The sequence below is a fragment of the Acanthochromis polyacanthus genome, chromosome 13 (assembly GCF_021347895.1).
Source record: "Acanthochromis polyacanthus isolate Apoly-LR-REF ecotype Palm Island chromosome 13, KAUST_Apoly_ChrSc, whole genome shotgun sequence".
In the NCBI taxonomy this organism is placed as follows: Eukaryota; Metazoa; Chordata; class Actinopteri; family Pomacentridae; genus Acanthochromis; species Acanthochromis polyacanthus.
This window is the reverse complement of record NC_067125.1, coordinates 18,986,083-19,010,481: the sequence shown is the minus strand read 5'-3', so window position 1 is coordinate 19,010,481 and position 24,399 is coordinate 18,986,083. Positions and strand designations below refer to the sequence as shown.

Here is a 24,399-nt window from a genome sequence, read left to right as displayed (position 1 = left end):
CACTCAGTACTGCAGGTTTGAGCCTTAATGATATCTTTGTGATACTTTAATAGTACACTATCATTTTTTTACCTTGGGATTTACAAGACCCTCTATTGCTGCCAGTACAGCCAACTGATCACAATCTTGGGCCGCGAGTCAACAGTTCTGTTTTATTCATTTATATTACTCCAGAATTTATGATTCTAAGGGCAGTTCAACACAAGGAATTTAGGGGTCTCTAACCCCAGGGCCTCCAACCTAAGGAATTTAGGGGTCTCTAACCCCAGGGCCTCCAACCCAAGGAATTTAGGGGTCTCTAACCCCAGGGCCTTCAACCCAAGGAGTTTAGGGGACTCTAACCCCAGGGCGTCCAACCCAAGGAATTTAGGGGTCTGTAACCTCAGGGCCTCAAACCCAAGACCTTCTTATTTTTCAATTCTCCAATGCAATCTCAATTAGCAGTTATCCAAAGAAAAAAATCAGCCAGTATATATAATTTTATCAAAACAGTTTAGGACAGTTAAATCTTACCTCTTCAACACTCACAGAAAGTTAATAGTATTCAATTTTTAGAGTTTTTTTTTAAATTTTTTATTTTACAAACAGGTCTCTGCTTATGAGTATCTGCTTATCTGCTCAGGGTGACCTTGTTAGTGATGAGGGGTTCAGTCACCCGTCTGGTCTTGCTGAAGATCCTCAGTCACGGATTCCGTTGAATTCTTCTTCAGCAAATCACATCGGGGTCACCAAATTTGTCAGCACATTCGTTTAGATATAATATATATAATAACCTAGTCTGCATCCCAGTTATCCTTTTAGAATAACTGGGAGAACTGAAAGCATGTACATGGACCTTCTTGGCTTGGAAAACTACAGTTCTCTGTGACTAATACACAAAAGAGTTACTGTAGTCAACTTCTCCAAAAAGGATGCCTAACGTAACATTACACAGAGTTTTGTATGAGAATGTGCTTGGTCTATAGTTGGGGGAATCCACAGTTTAAACTTGAACTCCCCTAAACATCTTCCGTCTTCAGCCAATCCAAACCATCTTCACCATGAAGGATGATGTGTGAATGTCGAGGTGTTTCTACTGTGTTATGGGGACTGAATAGGGTGAATAGGGTGTTCATGTACTCACCTAGTTAGTGAGTACTTAGTTTCTTAGACATATTAAGCATCTAAATAAATTGTCCAAACAATGATTTGATGGTGCATGGTTGTCTGTCTCTATGTGTAGTACTGTGATAGACTGGTGACCTGTCCAGGGTGTCCCCTGCCTAAGTCAGCTGGGATAGACTCCAGTCCCCTGCAGTGTTAGCAGTTAGCAGTGTGTTGGGTCTCAGTCTGCCAAATAGGGACCAGTGATGATCTGGCAGCTTCGTCCACCAACTTCTTCAAAAATTGCTTCTGGATCAATATTTGTATCTTAAGAAAAAGTTTTCAGTCTTCAGAGTCTGATGTGAATATTTTTTATTCAATACAAGAAGTTAGAACAAACATCAACAAAATTCTGAGATTTTAACTGATTACACAAGGCATTACATCATCTTATATACTGATGCAAAACACTTCTAAACACTCTCCTTCCATCCTGAAAAACCACAACCCATCATCTTAAAAACCAATGAGGATAGGTATTATTATTATTATTATTATCATTATTATTATTATTATTATCATTATGTTTGAAGATATTCATCTCTGAGGGTGCAATCTAATCGTGCTAAGAAATTACAATATAGTAACACTCACCCTCTGTTGTCAAGGGAGGCCTGCTTAGTGTGTTCCACCTGCATCTACTAAACATCTATTAGACGTCCACCAGTGTGTTCCTAAAATTCTGCTGAGGTTTGTGTTTTAGCTTGTCAGGTCATCATGGCAACAGTTATTAATTTATATTACTCCAGAATTTGATTCTGAGGGCAGTTCAAAATTTAGGGGTCTCTAATCCCTGGGCCTCCAACCGAAGGAATTCAGGGGTCTCTAACCCCCAAAACACACACACACACACACACACACACACACACACACACACACACACACACACACACACACACACACACACACACACACACACACACACTATGTTTTTCTATCTTTGTGGGGACTTACCATTGACTCCCATTCATATCTAACCCCTAACCCTTACCCTAACCCTAACCAAACCCTAACCCTAACCAAAACAATGGCTAACCCTAAAGAAACGTTTTTGCACTTTTACTTTTTTCAATAACAACAACATGGCCAAGAAAACACTGTTCAAACTTGTGGGGCCCGAAAGATGTCCCCACAAGTGACCTAGTTTTTGAATTTCCTACAGTTGTGAGGACATTTTGTCCCCACAATGTAGCAAATGCTAAAACACACACACACACACACACACACACACACACACACACACAGGCCCAGGTTTCACTCTCAAATCTCTCTTCTGCCCTATTTGATGCATTTTATACACTTTTTATGGGTTGTAATTTTACAAGTTCATATAGGATTATTCATTCTTGTACATGAATCTACCTCTTTTAGTTGTTGATTTCTTCAATTTTAAAATCCCACAACAGGTGTATAGATAATGAATGGATGGGCATTAAAGTCACCTTGATCTAATACCTCTTGGGTTTAATAGCACATGTTTTGTCACATATCCCAGTTCCAACTACAATGAGGAGGAGAAGACCGTATAAACCGGACATTAAGATCAACAGAGACACTACAATGACTCTGGAATTTTTCCTGCAAAAAATGATATGGGAATGCTTTGAGGAATGATGACTGTTCCACTTTCTCTTTAGTTGGTATTTTTAAAGCATTAATATCCTGTTTCATTTGTACTGTCATAACAGTGATTACATTTTCACAGTTAAGTGTTAATGAAATAATAGCAATAATTATTTAGATCATATATGTGGTCCATCATAGACCTATTAGCTCACAGCAGAAAGTTAATTTATTTGTATGTTCCTACATTTGGTTCAGCTCGGGAAAACTGAAAACTATAAATGACCTGGATGTGTCATTTGTAGTTTTGCTCAATCTTGTGTTGAACCAGCAGTCCACCTGGTACCACAGGCTCTTGCAAAGTGCAAGTTGCAATGGGCTTCACCCTACAGTTTATTTTAATATCTAAGAATGATACATATTTATGGTGGTTGAAGTGGTTCTAACCCTTTCCTTTAATACGATTAAGTTAAACATTTACATTGTGAAAGGGAGTAGAACAAGTGCCCAAAAATATAATTTACTGACTTCTTTTAAATTTGGCATAAGTCTCGATTTAAACAATAACAATATAGGCTATTTTCTTTATGAAAAAATACATTGTCCATTTCCACAACAAATACTGGGCAAGGTATGCGATACACACAGTATATTATTTATATGACAACCAGAACATGGTATAAAAAAACAGACTAAAGAAAAGGGCTGGAAACATGAACTGTGCTTTTTAATAAGCTATGCTGAGGTCAGAGCTTCTTAACTTTTTCTGAATCCATTTTAAGTTACAAAATTCAACTGACACAGGGATAATTAATCAGCAAACTCCAAAGTACGTAGGCGGTGATGAAGCTCAGGGCAGAGCAGATTCTAGACATGGAAATGTCATGTTTTAAGTTGGGTGTATTGCAAATGTTAAGCATATTTGTGACCGCACAAACATACACACGCATACGCACACATACAAAAGCCTACTGACATGTTCATCCCGGAAATCAGAGGACCACATCATCTTTTTCTGGATCAAAAATAGTCACTGCAGACTGTCCACTGCTACATTAACAGAATTTTTGTTTAACAGAAACAAATCAACATTTTATAGGGAAAATTCTTTGAGTGAGATATGAAGACTGATGTGGTTTGTCTGAGCAATTCAAAAACCAATCATCACCTCTAAAGTTCACTGTCTACCGCTTAATGTCTTTTATCAGAAACATTTTATTTACGGAGAAGTAACATGATGTGCTATACTATTTATTGATCTACCCAACAGTTTGGGGGAACCATAAAAGTGCAGATTATTACATGATTTGGTACAGAATTTCCCTCTGGTAAGCAGACAGCTGCTGCTCATAAAGAAACACTTTCTGCACATAATGCCCCCAGAGCAGCAATGTTTCTTTAAACATTCTTTATTCCACACACAAATGGCAAACAAGGTACAGTATTACTAAGGGGTCCTAATGGATTTGTTTTCATGTCATACAGAACCAGGTTGTTTTCTATGCTATTTTTTTGACTGAACACTCAGACATGAGATAAATTAACATTCTCACCTCACTGTTTCATGGTATAAGAATAATCAAATTTCCTGTTCAGTCCAACTCCGTTTTAGCCTAGCCGCGCGAGACCCTGCTCTAAAGACACAAGGGTCTAGGAACTCTCGACAGGGAGGGAGGCCGGCTAAAAGGTTGTCTTTCGAATCACTCTGCAGCAATTGGGTAGGTATACAACCAATCAGCGCAACGAATAGGCTGACGTAGTTCCTAGAGCACCGGAAATCAGAGGATGCGGTAGTTCGGTGAAGCCTTATTTATACAGTCAATGGGTGAAGCTCAAGTATACAGTGCCTTGTGAAAGTATTCGGCCACCTTGAACTTTTCAACCTTTCGCCACATTTCAGGCTTCGAACATAAAGATATAAAATTTTAATTTTTTGTCAAGAATCAACAACAAGTGGGACACAATCGTGAAGTGGAACAAAATTTATTGGATATTTTAAACTTTTTTAACAAATAAAAACCTGAAAAGTGGGGTGTGCAATATTATTCGGCCCCCTTGCATTAATACTTTGTAGCGCCACCTTTTGCTGCAATTACAGCTGCAAGTCGCTTGGGGTATGTCTCTATCAGTTTTGCACATCGAGAGACATTCTTGCCCATTCTTCCTTGCAAAACAGCTCGAGCTCAGTGAGGTTGGATGGAGAGCATTTGTGAACAGCAGTCTTCAGCTCTGCCCACAGATTCTCGATTGGATTCAGGTCTGGACTTTGACTTGGCCATTCTAACACCTGGATACGTTTATTTGTGAACCATTCCATTGTAGATTTGGCTTTATGTTTTGGATCATTGTCCTGTTGGAAGATAAATCTCCGTCCCAGTCTCAGGTCTTTTGCAGACTCCAACAGGTTTTCTTCCAGAATGGTCCTGTATTTGGCTCCATTCATCTTCCCATCAATTTTAACCATCTTCCCTGTCCCTGCTGAAGAAAAGCAGGCCCAAACCATGAGGCTGTCACCACCATGTTTGACAGTGGGGATGGTGTGTTCAGGGTGATGAGCTGTGTTGCTTTTACGCCAAACATATCGTTTTGCATTGTGGCCAAAAAGTTAGATTTTGGTTTCATCTGACCAGAGCACCTTCTTCCACATGTTTGGTGTGTCTCCCAGGTGGCTTGTGGCAAACTTCAAACGAGACTTTTTATGGATATCTTTGAGAAATGGCTTTCTTCTTGCCACTCTTTCATAAAGGCCAGATTTGTGCAGTGTACGACTGATTGTTGTCCTATGGACAGACTCTCCCACCTCAGCTGTAGATCTCTGCAGTTCATCCAGAGTGATCATGGGCCTCTTGGCTGCATCTCTGATCAGTCTTCTCCTTGTTCGAGGTGAAAGTTTAGAGGGACGGCCGGGTCTTGGTAGATTTGCAGTGGTCTGATACTCCTTCCATTTCAATATGATTGCTTGCACAGTGCTCCTTGAGATGTTTAAAGCTTGGGAAATCTTTTTGTATCCAAATCCAGCTTTAAACTTCTCCACAACAGTATCTGGGACCTGCCTGGTGTGTTCTTTGGTCTTCATGATGCTCTCTGCACTTTAAACAGAACCCTGAAACTATCACAGAGCAGATGCATTTATACGGAGACTTGATTACACACAGGTGGATTCTATTTATCATCATCAGTCATTTAGGACAACATTGGATCATTGAGAGATCCTCACTGAACTTCTGGAGTGAGTTTGCTGCACTGAAAGTAAAGGGGCCGAATAATATTACACACCCCACTTTTCAGTTTTTTATTTGTTAAAAAAGTATAAAATATCCAATAAATTTCATTCCACTTCACGATTGTGTCCCAATTGTTGTTGATTCTTGACAAAAAATTAAAATTTTATATCTTTATGTTTGAAGCCTGAAATGTGGCGAAAGGTTGAAAAGTTCAAGGGGGCCGAATACTTTCACAAGGCACTGTATTACAGACATGTTAACAGAAAGATTATTCAGAGTCGGTGCTAATGGAGCTCAGCGACTGTTGTCGTTTTTGTTGTCGACCCTGGTAGAGAATTAAATTCGTTGCCGTGGGTTGTCTAGCACATAGATATATACAAACACTTGATGGCTCGTGAGCGCTGTCAGCCTATGGGGAGCGATGTCGCCACATGGCGGTCATCTTGGGACAGGGCTGCTTGATCACTCATAGCATTAAAGTCAATGGAGCATGGATTTTAAAATCACTGTAGATTGCTCAATTTTCAACCGATTTTAGAACAGCTTGGTTTGTTATAAACGTCAGAGATGTACTTCTTTTACTGCTTATTTAAGAATAATTAAAACCACTGAATTCATATAAAATTATATTAAGTAGATAGGTAATAAAGAAATAGCTATACACACAGAGATATTATACTGTCAATCCTTAATATTTACAATATTCAAATAGACAAAATAAATAAATGATGATGAATAAATAAGAAAAAGTAATGCTAAAATGAAAAAAACAAATAATGACATTTGAACAAAAAATATATAATGAATAAAGAAAAATAATAACAGGGTTCCCACTCTTTTCAATTAATCATTTTCCAGGATTTTTGCAGTGTTCCATAACCGACTGAAGTTACAACAATGGAGTGGGCAATTTTTAAGTAAATCTAGCCTTCTTAAAAAAAACAAGATTAAAGGTTGATGACCAATATCTTTAAGTAGCTGCACAGCATCATGTTAAGCTTTTGAATTTATTTATTTCTAAATCTCGGACATGAAAATTCTATGCTAGCTGTCTTTGTAGTCAAAGGTTATTTAGTGTCTTACTATTCTTAATTTATGGTTTATACTTATGTTGTAATCTTCAGAACTTTATGCTGCTGGTTTGAGGATTGCAGCGAGGACCTTCTACTTCTCTAAACTTCAGGCTGCCACTGCAAAAAAAATAAAAAATGAACACAGATATCATCTTTTTTCAGCATAAATGGATGTAAATGCAATTTTAATATTTAGCATTGCACTTTTTTATTACTATCAGCTTTCTAATGCACAGATAAAATCAAAGCTCAACCAAAATCAATGCACAACAAACAGAGATGTTGTCTTTTCTTTTCATGAACCTGGTGCCTACATTACCCACAATGCATCTCAGCTGCAGGCTAACTAATCCAGGCATAGGTATCTACAAACAATAAGTCCAAGGTCTCAATCAAAGTCTCTTAACAAACAAATAAATACAACCACAACCACAAAGAACGTCATTTCGCCTAAAGATTAGGTTCTCAAAAAACGTTGGTCTCAGGAAAACCTAATAATTGAAAATCAGATTATGTTCTCAGCCTTGAGTAGCCAGGCAGAAAAGACACACAACTATGGCGCATTATTCAAAACGAAAAGCTGCGATTTCAACATTTAGCCTGAATCATAGCCACGTTAACAAGGTTTATAATAAACTAAACCGTTTGTAAATCAATCAAGAATTGAGCGAGTTATGAGTGTTAAAGTGAGGAAATCATCCACCTTACCATTGACTACAGTACAGTGCGCCAGAGCAGTCCCCTGTCCAAAGATGGCCACCAAGTGACGATGCTGCCGACTCTGCCTTGAGACATCTAGTGTTTGTATATATCTATGGTCTAGCGCGGCTAGGCTAGTTGTTTCCGGTTGTTTCTGTCAGAATCGTCGCGCCTCTGTCGTCACGTAGTTACGCCCGCCTTCTGACTCTACACTTCATGGTGATTCGTCGGCCAGTTTTAGGAGCATCCAACCTTGAGGCTTACCGAGGGTAATTAGACCCACCCTGGCAGAGAATTAAATTCGTTGCCATGGGTTGGCTAGGCTAACTCCGTTTAGTTTAGTGGCAGCCTTTCCTTTCTCTCCTTTCCAGTTTTTCCTGTGGGTGTGAGTGAAGTGTGTGTGTGGAATGTGTGTACCATGTCATCTCATTGGATAATCACTTGATCATGGACAGTTGTGGCTGAGAGTGGCTCTCCTGCAAGTCATCATTATTTCTAACCATAAAAGCTGAGCTCAGCCCACCCCTCCACACCAGACTGTTGAACTGACCAGGCCAATATTCCGTTCTTGCTTGCGTTTGCTCCGTGTATAACCTGGCTTCCTTTCTGCTACAGTTCTCTGTCACTCCCTGTCTGACTCCAACTAACCTTCCTAATCCTCGAGACCATTCCTGCCACGCCACACACCTCCTCCTCCTCCTGCATTCCCTCCCGCCTTGGTGTGTGTTTTCTTTGATTGTGCTTACTGTCCCTTGTTATCCTCCACAGTAGTGTTTCACTGTGTCTGCAATCTATGAAGATATATGTTTGTTTTTCTGTTACTGCACCGTGAGTGCATTTCTGACCTGTTGATGGTCTTCCCTAGCTTGGTATTACTAAGTACTGATTAGTCTTGCATTCCATGATAACCTTAAGTTGTAATATTGAATACATGTTGATGGTAGCTTAGCTCATGTAGTCACTTCTTGCTCAAGTGTACCCTCATATTCTCCCACACAGTAGTCTTGCACTGTCTCCCTAGTGCCTTCAGTTCTTGGTATTCCCCTTGGTATCCTGTGTTATCTGTATCCCGCACAATTATTTTTATTAGAATTTGCTCGTCTGCTGTGTCCTTGCTGTCTGCACCTGAATCTCTGAGTTCCCATGTGACATTTTCTAAAATATTGAGTTATTCCTTCCAGCATCAAGGACCACTTCCTGTGTTAATGCTCTCCACAATGCTGCACAGCAAACCTACTAATAACAGCCACCACCTTTGTTGTGCTCACATGTTTTTTCCAGTGCTGCGCCAGTAGAACAGTAGGTAGAGATTTGAGGCTACACCATTGAAAGACTGTCCATCTGATACAAAGCTGAAATACATAGGCAAACAGCTTGATAAAAGCTGAAATTTGTTTTTAGACACAGTCAGCTTTACTCTGAGTACCGTGCAAGACACTCTGAAACTTCAACAGCTGTATGTGGGAACTGCTACATATATTACTTTGTGGCAAGCTGTAAGTAAGCGCTCACATAGCAATCTACAGCATGAATCCCCTTTCAGGAGAGCATCTGAAATCAAAGTGTAAACAGCGTAATCACCTGTTTACATGTGGTAACAGCTTCTGAGATTGGATTGTGACAGTCCAGCTAAGAGCTTGTGATTTGCTTATTTGCATATACTTGGGATACTGCTCACACATAATTTAAGTTACAGAAGCAGAACTGAATTGCAGTCGATAGAGGAAGCACATGAATAACTACATGGTCACATGGAACGGGCATCCCATTTTTTTACATTTCATCACATAAGCTAGTTTCTCAGACATATTAAGTATCTAAATAAATTGTCCAAACAATGATTTGATGGTATTTATCGTACCTTTCTCTAAAATTACTCAAAGATGTCACTCTGAAATCTGTATCTCTAGCTCAATGAGATGAAGGACTACTGTTACATTCATGATCCACAGGTCTACAGTCAGAAGTTATACCAGCGGACACACCAGTACTTTCGTCTCAAGATTACCAACATCTTCGGTCAGTAACTAACCCTAACCCTAACCCAGGGCTGCAGGATATTTCAAATAAATAGCTAAACATAAAAAAAAGCTAAACTGAATTCAGATATTTTAGAATCTCTATCATATAAAATCTGCCTGCTCTGCATGCTGTCGAAAATGAAAACTACACTGTACTCAAGTTCACAGAAACACTTAACAGTCCATTTGCAACTGCCATGAGTAAATTCAATTTATGTCTTGAATTTAAATCAAAACTCGGTTGAGAATCCTTGGTGTTATAGGTGAGCATACTTAAATTTAAGCTGTCCATCTTTAATCTGATAGTGCGTTTTCATTAATGAGGCTGAAATAAAGTCTGCTGTTGTTGACCTATGCTTATGCAAGAATAGACAGATTTTAAAGATTTGTTTTTGCTAAATGTTGATTTGCTTTACTTTTGAGATATAAATCACAAATCTGTTTTGAGCACAGAGCAGGAGTCAGAATGTGGCAACACAAACACTGAAGGTGATTGGAAAACAGTCTTCCTCTGTCCAACATCAGAAAATATTTTGATACCTTTAAGTTCAATGGTTAACTATTGTATCCCATTGTAAACAGAAATGTAGCCATTAACATTTGAGCTTTCAGAAGGAGTTGCGGTGCTACTGATATGAAGTTTGTGTTCATCAACAAGGTTCCAGCACAGAAGTGAAAAAAAAAAATCATTGTATTATTCTCATTTTGTCATTTCTCAGCGTTATTTTTAAACTGACAACTAAATAAGAATAGTATTGTTTTACCTTGTTTGGACTACATCTACATGTTTGGACTACATTTGCAGTCTTGTTGTGTCAGGTGACCAATCTGACAGACCAGCCATGCCCGCACCATCCAGTGGTCTCTTTAGGATAGAATCCTAGGTAGGGTAGCTCGACACCCTCTCGCCTAAACCCTCTCCTTATTTAGTTGTCGGGTGTAGAGCCTACACTATTCTATGAAACAAAAAATATTTAGCTATTTTTAGTTTCGGTCTGTACACATATTTAAGAGACTGGATGCAATATGTCAGTTTGCTAAAGACATTTTTTAGACATACTCGCCATTTTCCCCTCTGGTAGCCATTGTGAGCCATACATAACATAGGCTGGCCTTGCTTAACATAGACTAGCTGAGCATAAACATAGGCTAGAGTTACCATGGCCTAACACCAGCTCTGTACTGAATGCAGACATGAGATTGATATCAAATGTTGAAAGTCGTTGGCAGTCAAGGACAGTATAACCTAGTTAGCTGGGCTAAAAGTCAAACTAAAACCCAAAGTTGTACAAGGACCACTAAATGTTTCCACACTGTTATGTTAATACCAATGATGTACCTATTCCTATACTATTTCTGTTACATTGCAAGTTGCAGAGTAGATGTTCACTTAATGACACTGATTGTGTTAGCACTGTGAGGCTTACCAAAAATCAGGGAGATAAAAACAGGGACACGAGGAACAAGCCCACAGAAATGTACTCGGATTCCCAAGAACGTGGAGTGATCACAAGGTATCTCAATACACATCTGATGCAGTGTTTTTGCCTCATGTTTGTTCTAAGATAGCTGCAGAAGACTGGAATGAATGAACCTTGCTTGTGATGTGTCATGAGGTATTTTCAAGCATTTTAGTGAGCATTTACTTTCAAACAACTGTCTAGGTTTTTTTTTTTTGTTTTTGTTAAAGTACCCCATTCTGACAAATGACACAGTGTAAGTGGTGTGGAACTATTTCAATGACTTGTGCATGTCAGCATTGTGATGTACTCTCTGAAGAGGGTCATGAGCAGAAGGTGGACTGCAGCTGCTTGAAAGCAGCTTGACGTTGTTTTTTCTCCACTTCCTGTCTCTTGCGTTCTTCTTTTTCCTCTCGAATCTCAGCCTCAAACCTACTGCCCACAGACAGAGCCTGCACCTGGTAACACACAAAATGGCAGTGTTCTTTTTCATCAACACAAATCATCCTGATGTCTCAAGTAGGCCTGCATGACTACCTTACTGTCAGCTTGCTTTAAATGTATGTGATATCTTTGGACACACTTTGGACTGTGTTTTATCAGACAACAGTTCTTATAAAAGAAATGAAACCAGGATGCTGGAGCAGAACAGTGTTAACCTGCAGACATTTACTACTATAAAGTATGATTGAACTTATTGACTTTTGTTTTTCATCAGTGATAGGGTCACACATAGATAGGTGTGACACATGTTGTAAATGTATATCCTGTAAGATGATAATACGTAAAACACATAGCCTACATCCTTTGGCTTTCTATTGTAAGATACCTTGTAATGCAGTTACCAAAGAGAATACTTTCCAAAAGTCTGAGATCACATTGACAATCTGACATATTTTCATGTAAACTTTTTATACTTTACATGTAAACTTTTTATATCTATTATAAACACAAGAAATTCTGACATGTAAAACAAAGAATAAATAATTTATATTCTGCTTTATTGCTAGTAAAGCAATCAAACTGCAGCAAATTAGTTGCAGTGACACAGTCATGCTGGGATGACATGGGTTGTCAGGTTAGAACAAACTTGTGGAGTCCATGCAGCTCAGTTGCTGCTGTCATTAAAGCAAGAGGTGCAGAACAAATGTAAGATCTTCTGAAAAGCATAGGCATGTTTCAAAGAGTCAAAACTAAACTATTCAATCAAATGATATTAATTTTATGACAAATCAAACCATTTAATGACACATTTTGCATAAAAATCAACATAAATGCAGAACAAATGCATTTTCACTTGAAGTCTCAGATTTTTGGACAGTTGTCTACAATTGTTGGTTTTACACTGTCTCTAGAACTTATGCAGTTAATTAAAAAAGACACAAGCAAAAATGATGGCCAACAATTATTTGTATATAGTAAATATTTTAACATCTATTTTAACCCCAAACACAGGGCATAATGTTTGGTGTTCCCAAGGAAGCAAAGACCAAACTGAACGTTGTCACTCTGGTGTTAAGGTCAGACTAAGTATAAGAAAACGCACAGTGCAAACTGCCATCATACCTTGGCTTCAAAGAAGTCCTTGGCCCCCATCACTCCCTCAGTGGAGACATTGATCTCAGACAGTCTGGCCAGAGTCATAAGACCACTCTCCTCCTGCAACTCTCCAGCTGCCGCTCTCCGAAAGATAAGCAGGAACTGCAGCAGGCAGGGTAGACAGTTTGGAAATAAGTATACATTCAGTCAAGAAAATAACATCTCTTGAGTCGTCGTTTCACTGTGTTCCAAACTGTATGTCTCCCAAGACTGGGCTGAAACTACAAGAGTTTTAAAATCCTAACAGATTTTGAAATGAGGTTGTATCATGTGATGTGAACATATCATAGATGTGAACATAAGACTTTAAACATGAGTTTTAAAACCTGTAGCTAATGTTAGCCGTAGGGCTAAAATAAATAGTGGTGCTTGGAAATATCATCCACTGGGTGATAATCATAACCATCCTCATTTTAACTTTTAAATATCAAACATATTCCATATTATCAGAGCAGTCCTGATGAGTCTACAAACACTTTGGGAGATTAAAACTGGATCTGTAAAACCCTGACATTATCAAATCATCTGGGCAGAACATTAAGTCAAACTACGATCCCAGACCAGACTTCTTCGTCAGTTGTTGGGAGGAAAGAAACTATTCGTTTTTACAGTGTTCTATTTTGTGCAGATGTACTAGTATATGCCAAGACAAGACATGCCATACATCTATTACTGCCATCTGCAATCAACTGTTACTGGGTTCATTAACACATACTTCATGTCTCTGTGTATACCTCATGTCTCTTTCAGTTTTGCAGTATTCATCACACGTCCTCACATTAACAATGGATTGATGGTTAATCTCACAGGGCATTGTATGGTTTCTTATGTGGGAATATTACAAGTGATCGTCTTTGTACAACCAGGTATTTAAAGGTCTCATATGATGAAAACAATTTTTTTATTGTGTTTTGTTTAAAAATGTGGAAAATAAAAGCTGTGAGAATAAGACTTTTATTGCCAACATTTGTCTCAAAGTTGCTTTGTCTCCAACTATTTCTTGAGGTATGTTTGGGGTCATTGTCCTGCTGGAACACCCATGATCTCTGAAGCAGACCCAGCTTTCTGACACTACATTGTGGCCCAAAATATTTTGATAGTCTCCAGATTCCATGATTCCTTGACGGAATGATTTGATGGTGATTGATTCCTTCAAAACAACCCCAAAACATCTTTGAACCTCCACCATGTTTGACTGTAGGTACTGTGTTCTTTTCTTTTTTAGGCCTCATTCCATTTTCTGTAACCGGTAGAATGACGTGCTTTTCCAAAAAGCTCTACCTTAGTCTCATCTGTCCACAAAACATTCTCCCAGAAGGATTGAGGCTTGCTTAAATTTTTGCAAACTCCAATCTTGCTTTTTTACGTCTCTTTGTCAGCAGTGGGATTCTCCTCGGGCTCTTGCCATAGCGCTTCTTCTCATTCAGATGACGATGTATGGTCCAAGGTGACACTTTTGCACCGAGTCTGCAGGACAGCCAGCATTTGTGTGGAAGTTGATCATTCAACTATCCTGTGATACATTCTTTCATCAATTTTTCTCTTCCGTCCCCGTCCAGGGAGATTAGTCACAGCTCCATGGGATATAAACCTCTTGACTATATTACGCAGAATCAACAAAGGAACTTCAAGATCTCTGGAAATGGTCTTGTAACCTTGAGATTGTTCATATTTGTCCACAATTTTGCGGATTTGATAGATTTATTATCAAAGACAATTCTTGCCTCTTCTTTCTCTTCTCCATGCTTGGTGTGACACACATAGGTACACAACACAGAGGTTGAGTCAACTTTTATACATTCTAACTGGCTTCAGCTGTGATTTCTATATTGCCAGCACTTGTTACTTAAGACAGGTGCATGCTTGAAATAAAATGATTTACCCATCGTTTTAAAAGGGTGACAACAATTTTTCCAGCCCATTTTGAGTTTTGTGTAAAAATATGTAAGTTTTGTCTTTTTTCTTCTGCTTTTTCCAAAGCACGTCAAGGAAATAAACATGTGTATACCAAAAACATTTGTAATTGCAACAATTTCTGGGAGTATTATGTGGAAAAAATCCAGGGATGCCAATACTTTTGTCCATGATTGTATGTCTTCCAACTCACACATAAAGCACATCTGTAGAAAAGTCTTATTTCACTTGCATAATATCACAAATATCAGGAACATCCTGTCTCAGACTGATGCTGAAAAACTATCAGGATATCCTGATAATTCCCATAAAAACCTCTAGCCTATACAAAGCTCTCCAGCAATAGTTCTGACAGGAACCAGTTAGAGAGATCATATTTCTCCCATATTGGCTTCTTTTCATTGGCTCTCTGTAAAATCCCGGACAGAATTTTAAATCCTTCTTCTCACATATAAAACTCAAGCTCAACTCAAGCTCCATCTTATTGTACCATATCTTCCTAACAGAGTAAATCACTCTCAGATTGCAGGTTTACTTGTGGCTCCCAGAGTTTCCAGAAGCAGAATGGGAGGCAGATCCTTCAGTTATCAGCACCTAGTTTGGGTTTGGTAGTCAGTTATAACTTACTCTTCAACAAAGCTTATAGTTAGGGATGTTCGGGATCACCTGAGCTGTCCCTTAGCTATGGGTTTAGACTGCTGGAACACTTCCCATAATGCACTGGGCTCCTCACCTCTACTTTCCTCTTTCTCTTCTATACACAACCATTACATATCACTAACTTTGCGTTTTCCCAGACGTTCTGTGTTTGTTCTCTCTGGATCTGGAGGTACACGTCTCTGATCTGCAGTTTTTGGTCTCACCAACCTCTAAAATGTTTACTGTTCTGTTTGTCTGTTCTCCATCTGCCATCCTGCTATCCTGCTGTCCCTTACCCCCTTCATCCCCACCAAAACCCGAACTGGTCAAGGTAGATGGCCGCCTTCCCTGAGCCTGGTTCTGTCAGAGATTTTTTTTATTCCTGCCTGTTAGAGGGGAGGTGTTTTATTTCCTTCCCACTGTCACCAGCTGCTTTGCTCAAAGGGAAACTGGACCACTGGGTTGTTTAAACTCTGTTTAACATTTGCAAGGTCTTCACCTTATTATGTGTAGGATCGACCAATCATCATTATCAACAGTGGAACATGACAAGAACAGATTTAACACCTTCACAGCCACAGTGGAGATGAGGCTCCCCTTTTGATCAGCGAAGCAAGAGGGACACCAGGACACCACACCAGATGTGGGACATGTCTGGCATGGGGCGCGAAGCATCAAGTCAGCAGGAAGCAAGGCCGAGAGCTGACTTTAAAGGATTCCCCCCCAATACAGACCTCCAGGATGTGTATTGGACCTGTCTTAGCAAGAGACTGGCTCAAAACCCCCAAGTACCACCAAGCCTTCAAAGGAACCAAATTGAGGGCAATAAAATTCTGACTGATTCCTGAATCACAGAAGAGAGGAAGCTCAGAAACCTGGAGGATCACTTCAAAGACATTCCATTCACAAACAAAGGAACCCTGGACTCATCTCAAAGCTAACAAAGACAATCATCTCCCAATTCTGGACAAAACTCCTTTTATGTACATCCATTTCACCAAACAACTGAACTTTTCAATGACTTTGTGATTAATCTACCTCTTGTCTTACACACGTGGACAAAATTGTTGGTACCCCTCAGTTAAAGAAGGAAAAACCCACAATTCTCACTGAAATCACTTGAAACTCACAAAAGTAACAATAAATAAAAATTTATTGAAAATTAAATAATCAAAAACAGCCATCACTTTTGAATTGTTGATTAACATAATTATTTTAAAAAACAAACTAATGAAACAGGCCTGGACAAAAATGATGGTACCTCTATAAAAGATTGAAAACTATTTGACCAGAGTGACATGATTAACTCAGGTGTGTCATTTAATTGACATCACAGGTGTTTCCAAACTCATAATCAGTCAGTCTGCCTATTTAAAGGGAGACAAGTAGTCACCCTGCTGTTTGATGAAAAGGTGTGTACCACACTGAACATGGACAACAGAAAGCGAAGGAGAGAATTGTCCCAGGACATCCGAAAAAAAATTATAGACAAACATCTTAAAGGTAAAGGCTATAAGACCATCTCTAAACAGCTTGAAGTTCCTGTGACAACAGTGGCTCATATTATTCAGAAGTTCAAGACCCACGGGACAGTAGCCAACCTCCCTGGACGTGGCCGCAAGAGGAAAATTGATGACAAATTGAAGAGACGGATCATTGGAATTGTATCCAAAGAGCCCAGAGCAACCTCCAAAGAAATTAAAGGTGAACTCCAAGGCCAAGGTACATCAGTGTCAGATGGCACCATTCGTCGTTGTTTGAGCCAAAGTGGACTTCATGGGAGACGACCAAGGAGGACACCACTGCTGAAAAAAACTCATAAAAAAGCGAGACTGGAATTTGCAAAAATGCATGTTGACAAGCCACAAAGCTTCTGGGAGAATGTCCTTTGGACAGATGAGACCAAACTGGAGCTTTTTGGTAAGGCACATCAACTCTATGTTCATAGACTCAAAAACCAAGCATACGAAGAAAAGAACACTGTCCCTACGGTGAAACATGGAGGAGGCTCAGTAATGTTTTGGGGCTGCTTTGCTGCATCTGGCACAGGGTGTCTTGAAAGTGTGCAAGGTACGATGAAATCTGAAGACTATCAAGGCATTCTGGAGAGAAATGTGCTGCCTAGTGTCAGAAAGCTTGGTCTCAGTCGCAGGTCATGGGTCTTCCAACAGGACAACGATCCAAAACACACAGCCAAAAACACCCAAGAATGGCTGAGAGAAAAGCGTTGGACTATTCTAAAGGGGCCTTCTATGAGCCCGGATCTGAATCCCATTGAACATATGTGGAAGGAGCTGAAACATGCCATTTGGAGAAGACACCCATCAAACCTGAGACAACTGGAGCTGTTTGCTCATGAGGAGTGGGCCAAAATACCTGTTGACAGCTGCAGAACGCTCATTGACAAATACAGAAATCGTTTAATCGCAGTGATTGCCTCAAAAGGTTGTGCAACAAAATATTAAGTTATGGGTACCATCATTTTTGTCCAGCCCTATTTCATTAGTTTGTTTTTTTAAATAATTATGTTAATCAACAATTCAAAAGTGATGGCTGATTTTGATTATTTAATTTTCAATAAATTTTTATTTATTGTTACTTTTGTGAGTTTCAAATGATTTCAGTGAGAATTGTGGGTTTTTCCTTCTTTAACTGAGGGGTACCAACAATTTTGTCCACGTGTGTACCTTTAATATTTTATTCCTCCTGATTAGTATCAATGTAATAATTTTTAACATGTCTGCCGATCACATATGAGCATGTTTGGTATCATTTTAATCAGCTATCTATCAGTAATGCTCCTAGATAAACCATGTTCAACAAATTTTAATATTTTGGAAAGTTACAGAAATTTCCTGAAAATGTAACTCTGTGGGACATCTGGACATCAGCCTTCCCTGACAGGGGATGTACCAGACCCCTGCTGAGTTAATGATATGCAAAGTCACCCCTTTAAAAGACCACATCTGAAACCACCATTTTGAGTCCTCCATCACTCTGAGAGTTCTTCCGAGTTCTTTTGAGTCCTCTTGAATTTTGTGAGTCCTCCTGAACCTTTTGAGTTCTCCTGAATTTTTAAGTCAACTTGCTTATCCATCACTCTGAGGCTCCACTCTGTCCACCGTTGTTCCGACCCACATCAACCAAGGCCGACCGGACCATCCACCAAGGCAGCAGCAGCATCATCATCATCACGGCACGCAAGTACCTTTCAGTCACTGGAACTTGGTGCAACTTTCTCAAATTATCTTTTCAAAGATAATATTTGCAGGCTAACAAATTAGCCTACTATCAAATTGACGGCTGCTTTCAGGTGTGGTCTATTTATCCCTTTTCCTTCAGAACATCATATTTTAAGTGTAATATTAATCCCAGTGTTACATTGAAATATTGTGTTCTCTTCCTTCCTTTTTCCCATCATTCACATCTCACCATCTTATTCATTTTGTGTTGTTGTTGTCTTAATGTGTGTTATTGTTGTTGTTATTGTTTAGCTTAGTGTAATAAATGTACATAAATATGAGTTCAGTGCCTCAATTGTTTTGTTGTTCACATCTTGGTCCCTAACTTGTACAGATTCCAGCTACCTCAATTTTATACATAATCTTTCAAGCTAAATAATTCCCCTTATGATTCCTGAAACTCTTCTTGACAGCGCAACAAGAAGTGTTTCATAGGCTAATTATTGTATTTGTCTAATCTAAATACTTCGCTGGTCGAATATCAGGTAGACTATATAATAATTCTGTATGAAACTCTTAACCCCATTTGAGCAAACATTATCCCTACATTAATATTGGTGGAGAAACATTATTATAATCTTACGGTTATAATTGGTGGAGAAAACCCTTACAAACAATTTAAAACATATATCAAAACATATATCAAGAAATCCTACATATGTGAAGTGCCTTGAGATGATATGCTGTGAACTGGTATGTAACTGAAATGCTGTGAATTGAATGAAACTGCTAAAAGGGAGCGCAATATGGGCCCTTTAAAGATCATTTTCTCACCTCTCTAAAACTCAGTTTGCCATCAAAATCTTCATCCACCTCTTTGATCATATTTTTTAGGCCCAGGTGGGTTTGAGGAGCTCCCAGCTTCTCCATCATCAGCTTCAGCTCCATTAGGTCGATGAAGCCGTCTTTACCAGTGTCATACCTACAAACCACAAGATGCACACAGTGTCAGGTCAAGCTAAGCAGGGAGAATGATGGAAGACTACATTTTAATTCATAGTCATTATGTTTCCATGTTCTGTCACTTTTTTCATCTTGACAGATGGATTTTGGTGCCAGATCTCAAAAAATGTTCCATCTGATCACATGCATGTAGACACCTACCTGCAATAGACCTGGAATGTGTTGTGCAAAAAAGAAATCATGTAAGGTAAAAGAAAGAAACACAATCTAACATAGGGTTAGAGGGTTAAGTTGAGTTGACCAATTAATTGCTCTGGCAAAAAAACAAAAAAACAAAAAAAAAACAGCAGTGCTTTACAGATCAAACTCTGTTTGCCTGATTATGTACCACATGATCAGAGCATTTAGAGACTCGCAGTGGCTCACATGGCTACAAACAGACATATTAAGAAAGTCAAGCATATATAATTAAGTATATTTTGTTAAACTGATTAAAAACATTTATTTTACTCATTGTAACGAAAGATAAATATACTTTACACAAATGCTTTGTTGTATAACCCACTATTTTTTTTAAAATTTCTACCTGAAAAAAATCTTGTACTGTCAAGCCAAAATGATATATCTTGGACTCTATGGATAAAAGACAGTTGGGAAATATTTGAAATACAGTAAGTCTCTACGTCCTCATCACTCAGCCAGGGAAATACACAAAACACACTGAAAAGTGTACATCCTCCTAATCAATCTTAGAGATTAAAAAAGGAGTTTTATAACAATGAGTCAGTGACACCGAAGTCATTAAACCTGTTTTATACTCATACGGTACAGTTAACATGCTGACATACACAACAAGCTTGTTATTATTTAGAACCTGGCTTTATATGCGTTAGATTATTTTTTGTTCTAATAGGATAATTGTCCATTTCTTTAAAAGACAAATATACAGCTTTAAGTAGTACAAATAAAACAGTTACAGGGGACAAGTCTACTCAAGTTTAAAACACCACACAGAGGCCTCTGATTATTTTCAAAAGCTGTACATCAACAAGTTACAGAGGAAGGATTCTACTTCTGTTTGGGCCCCCTCTGCACTTGGTCAGGCCAGACCTATGACTAATCATGAAAAAGATAAATTATTCAGAATTTAAATAGAAGCAACAAACACAATTTAAACAAAAAAAATTAAACAGTTACAACATCACGAGTAGCACGCCCCTGTCCATAATTCTGAAGTTTTGCTTTTCTTAGTGAATGTATATGCATGTAGCTGTAGTTATTTTAAAAAGTTTACTTTAATGGATCCTGAATTTCCACAATTTGTATGCATGTTTACATTTTTATGATTAGTATCTCAGAAACCATATGAAATAAGCATATCATGTTCGATGTCATTCTAATCACGTTTAGTGAGATTTTAGATCTTTGATCATCATAGATATTTAACAATTGGAGTTGTATGTTTAAGAAGTCACCTAAAATTATCTAAAAATATAAAAAATACATTTTCACAGTTTGTTCAGAGACCCGAGCACAAACAGAGAGATGCGACACAGAATAACGTTCTAACAATTTATTTACAATATAACACACTATACTAGGGTACAAGAAGTAAGGGAGCAGGGACCAGGGCGACAGTAAAAGTCAAGGCAGGGAATGGACACCAAATAAGAACCATGACAACACAGAGAATCTACAGAAGCCCATGAGGGACAAAAAGTTAAAAACATCACTAAAGAATCACAAAATACAACAAAAGCTAACTATGCAAGACTAGACATGAACAGAGCAGGAACTAATCAAAATCGAGTAATACAGGGCAAGTAACGTTGTCAAGAGCGGAATACTGAATTTACAACCATGCACCTAAACTGTGGACAACAGAGTCTAACTAGGAGGACAGAAAAGCATCCATCAGCTGTGTGGCAACCAAGGACCCAAACAATTTGGGCAAATTTAACAAACTATATCAATGGCATCTAAACAAATGTACAATAAATATTTCAGGGACGAGTTTAGCAATAACACATAGACATTTGACATAACACATTTGCTTTCAGAAAGCAAAAACCAACAACTTATCTGACAGCAGTTTGCGCTTAAGTGGTCAGGGTAATGCAGATGGAGAGGGTTGCATGGCATGGCTGCTAGTATCCAGGATTCTGTGAGAGCAGAGCTTAAATTGAGCAGGTCTGAGTTGACTGACCAGTTTTAGTACAATGGTCTGTTGCTAAGTAGTGGACTCAATCCTTCTTTTATGGCAGGTAGACAATGCAGAAACAGGTGAAACACTCCCCGTCACAGGTGTCCACACTTTCACACATAACACACTCACGCCCACAGGGGAAAGGGAAAGGACGACAGAGAGCTGCCAGCTAAGCAGATGAAGTGGGGGCCATGATGCACGATTGAGCCTGTTAGGGTGCTGTTGATTAAAGTCACTAATTGGGGAGGGATCCAGGTTCTGGGGTCCGGGAATCCAGCTTCTCTCCTTTGGGCCCCATCCCTCTGGGAGCAGACATTATCAGGAACAAACAGGGCTTGACGAACGAGGGACTAAATTCCCCAGATCAATGAGGAGATGAACAAGGTTTTCGGAAATATGGGTTTTGGTTTTCTGACGAGTTCCTCCATAGAGACCTGGTGAGAAATGGCATCAGGCTTGACGCTCTGGGAGCAGAGGGTTAGCATTAGGTGAGCGAGAAATTGAACCAAAAAAAAAACAACAAACAAGGTCCATCATGCCTAAGGAGAGTTCAACCTTTTTGCACTCTGGATGAACTCAAGGTTCTTGTGATCAGTCCATACAATGAAAGGTTGTTCAGTGGCCTCCAGCCAGGGTCTCCGCTCCCCCAGGTCCAGTTTAACTGTTAACAATTTGTGGTTAGCAATGTTGTAGTTTCTCTCAGTGGGTGATGTTAGGTTTTTTATTTGGGTCTAAGCACTGAATGGGGAGAAGACCCCACTGAAACCCATGGGTTTCTTCTTATTCACACTTTCTTTTTTTTTTTTCTTTTTTTGTTTGTTGTTGTCCTGTCCAGCAACAGAGCAGGCAGAATGGGGATCTGGCTGCTGCATTGTGCCACACAAGTTTGCTTTTCCAAGAGGAGTTTATAAGTATAAGACTCCCCTTGATAATGTTCAGTAATTTATTTATTTTGAATACTTGTTGATTAGATAAATATACATAAATTCGCCGGACCTGACAGGGAAACAAAGAGGCAGGAAGAAAGAAACGAGAAAAGAAGGAGGAAAAAAAGAAAGACAACAAAGGGGGATAGAGAAGAGAAAAGGAAGAGTGCAAGAATACACTTATTCACACTTTCCTGTTTTTTGAAACTCAAATTTGGCTGCCTAACAATACTCAAAAACTACGGTTGGGATGTCATTAAAATATTAATCTAATTAATTACAGGCTTTGTAATTAATTATTCACAATACCGCATTGTAAAATATTTTACACAATAAGCAATGTTTTTCAATTCAAACAGTTTTAAGACAGTTGAATCAATGAATAGACATATACATGTTTAGAATTTAAAATTTATAACAATAATACAATTTTAAAATGAAAGTTGTAAAGGTAAACTAAAGTGATTCTAATTAATAAAAGCCTGGATTTAGTTAAGTTTTTCCATTGTATGGCGCATAACATAAACATAAGTAACTACTTACGTACCTTCAGAACGCTGAAAATCCACAGATTCATTCTGTTTTCATAGTTTCTGGGCAGGGCTCCAGACTCCGACTAATTGGTCGCATTTTGCAGCCAAAATTTGAGCAAGTGTGAGTAAATTTTTCATCTACTCGCGCATGTGCAACCAGTAAATTTGCCGATTTTTTAAAATTACGACTGAATATTTTTTGTTGCCAACAAACTTCTGCTCCACACTTCAGCCCAGTGGACACTAATGCGCAAATGACCTGGTTTAACCGACAATAACTCCAAAAGAAGAAGAAAGGAAACGAACACCAAAGAAGAAGAAGGCGGGCCAATGTGTGTGAGAGCGAGGGGCGAATGACGGTGAAGCTCCTGATGTTTCACAAAGCCTTTATTTAAGTTCAGTGTTATTTTAAACAGAAATTCACCTTTCTTGTCCTCATTCCAGCTGCTTCTAAGTTTAGACACATCCAGAGCCATAGAGATAGTAAGAGTTGCGACACTCATGCTCTCGCAGCGGGGCGGTCACGTGGTTCATGTAAGCCTGAATAGTTCCAAACAGGCAGCGCTGTCATTTCCTTCTATGGGACTGAGAGCGGCGATTTCACGGTAAAAACGGAATAAAATCACACCTCCAAGTACTTGTTTGATTATTAATTCATTGGAGTATGTATGTAAATGTCAGTTTTACATTTTGAGCCATAAGATGACATATTAAAGACACTTTTGGGGTTTTGGAGGGAATGTTTCACATTCGTGTTAGCATGGAAAATCGACTTTTACACAGAAATGTAAGATGATTGAAGATGTTAATTTTTGCCCAGCTGGATTATTGTATTTCCAGACAATGTCTATATTTCTCTGATTCACTTACCCGTAGTCTGGGAGTTATTGAAAAGCAGAGTAACAACAGTCCATTCAGCAGATAGTGTCCAGTCACTTCTGATGAGGCAGGAGTTGACTCACTATAACCATTTTAAGACATACACAATATATATATATATTTAAGAATAACAACTCATTATGCTTTGATGAATGAAATAGTATGTTTTATTGACAATGGGAGAAACAATGAGGGTCTTCGTGTCTTCAGTGAGGGCTCCCGGGATACTGGCGGATAGATAGATACGATAGATATTAATAAATATATTTGTTAAATACTTACAAGTATAAGTTTATGCATTATAAAGGGTCTCATATAAAGGACGTAGTCTTGACAATTAAAAAGAGGTAGCGATGTAGCTAGGTAGCTTTCAAA

General features: G+C 38.7%; 1 protein-coding gene across 3 annotated transcripts in view; it reads right to left on the bottom strand.

Moving 5' to 3' along the window:
* Positions 1-24,399, bottom strand: part of efhd1 (EF-hand domain family, member D1) — a 144,030-nt gene that overhangs the window by 49,294 nt on the left and 70,337 nt on the right. The window contains exons 2-4 of one of the 3 annotated variants that reach the window (XM_051958315.1): positions 19,352-19,499; positions 12,750-12,884; positions 1,439-11,641 (exon numbers count right to left, since the gene is read on the bottom strand). The exons of the other annotated variants lie outside the window; for them this stretch is intronic. Coding sequence (XP_051814275.1) covers positions 11,507-11,641; positions 12,750-12,884; positions 19,352-19,499 — 418 coding nt within the window. The 3' untranslated portion in view covers positions 1,439-11,506. Of the gene's footprint in view, positions 1-1,438; positions 11,642-12,749; positions 12,885-19,351; positions 19,500-24,399 lie in introns of those variants that run through there. 3 annotated transcript variants of the gene reach the window in all.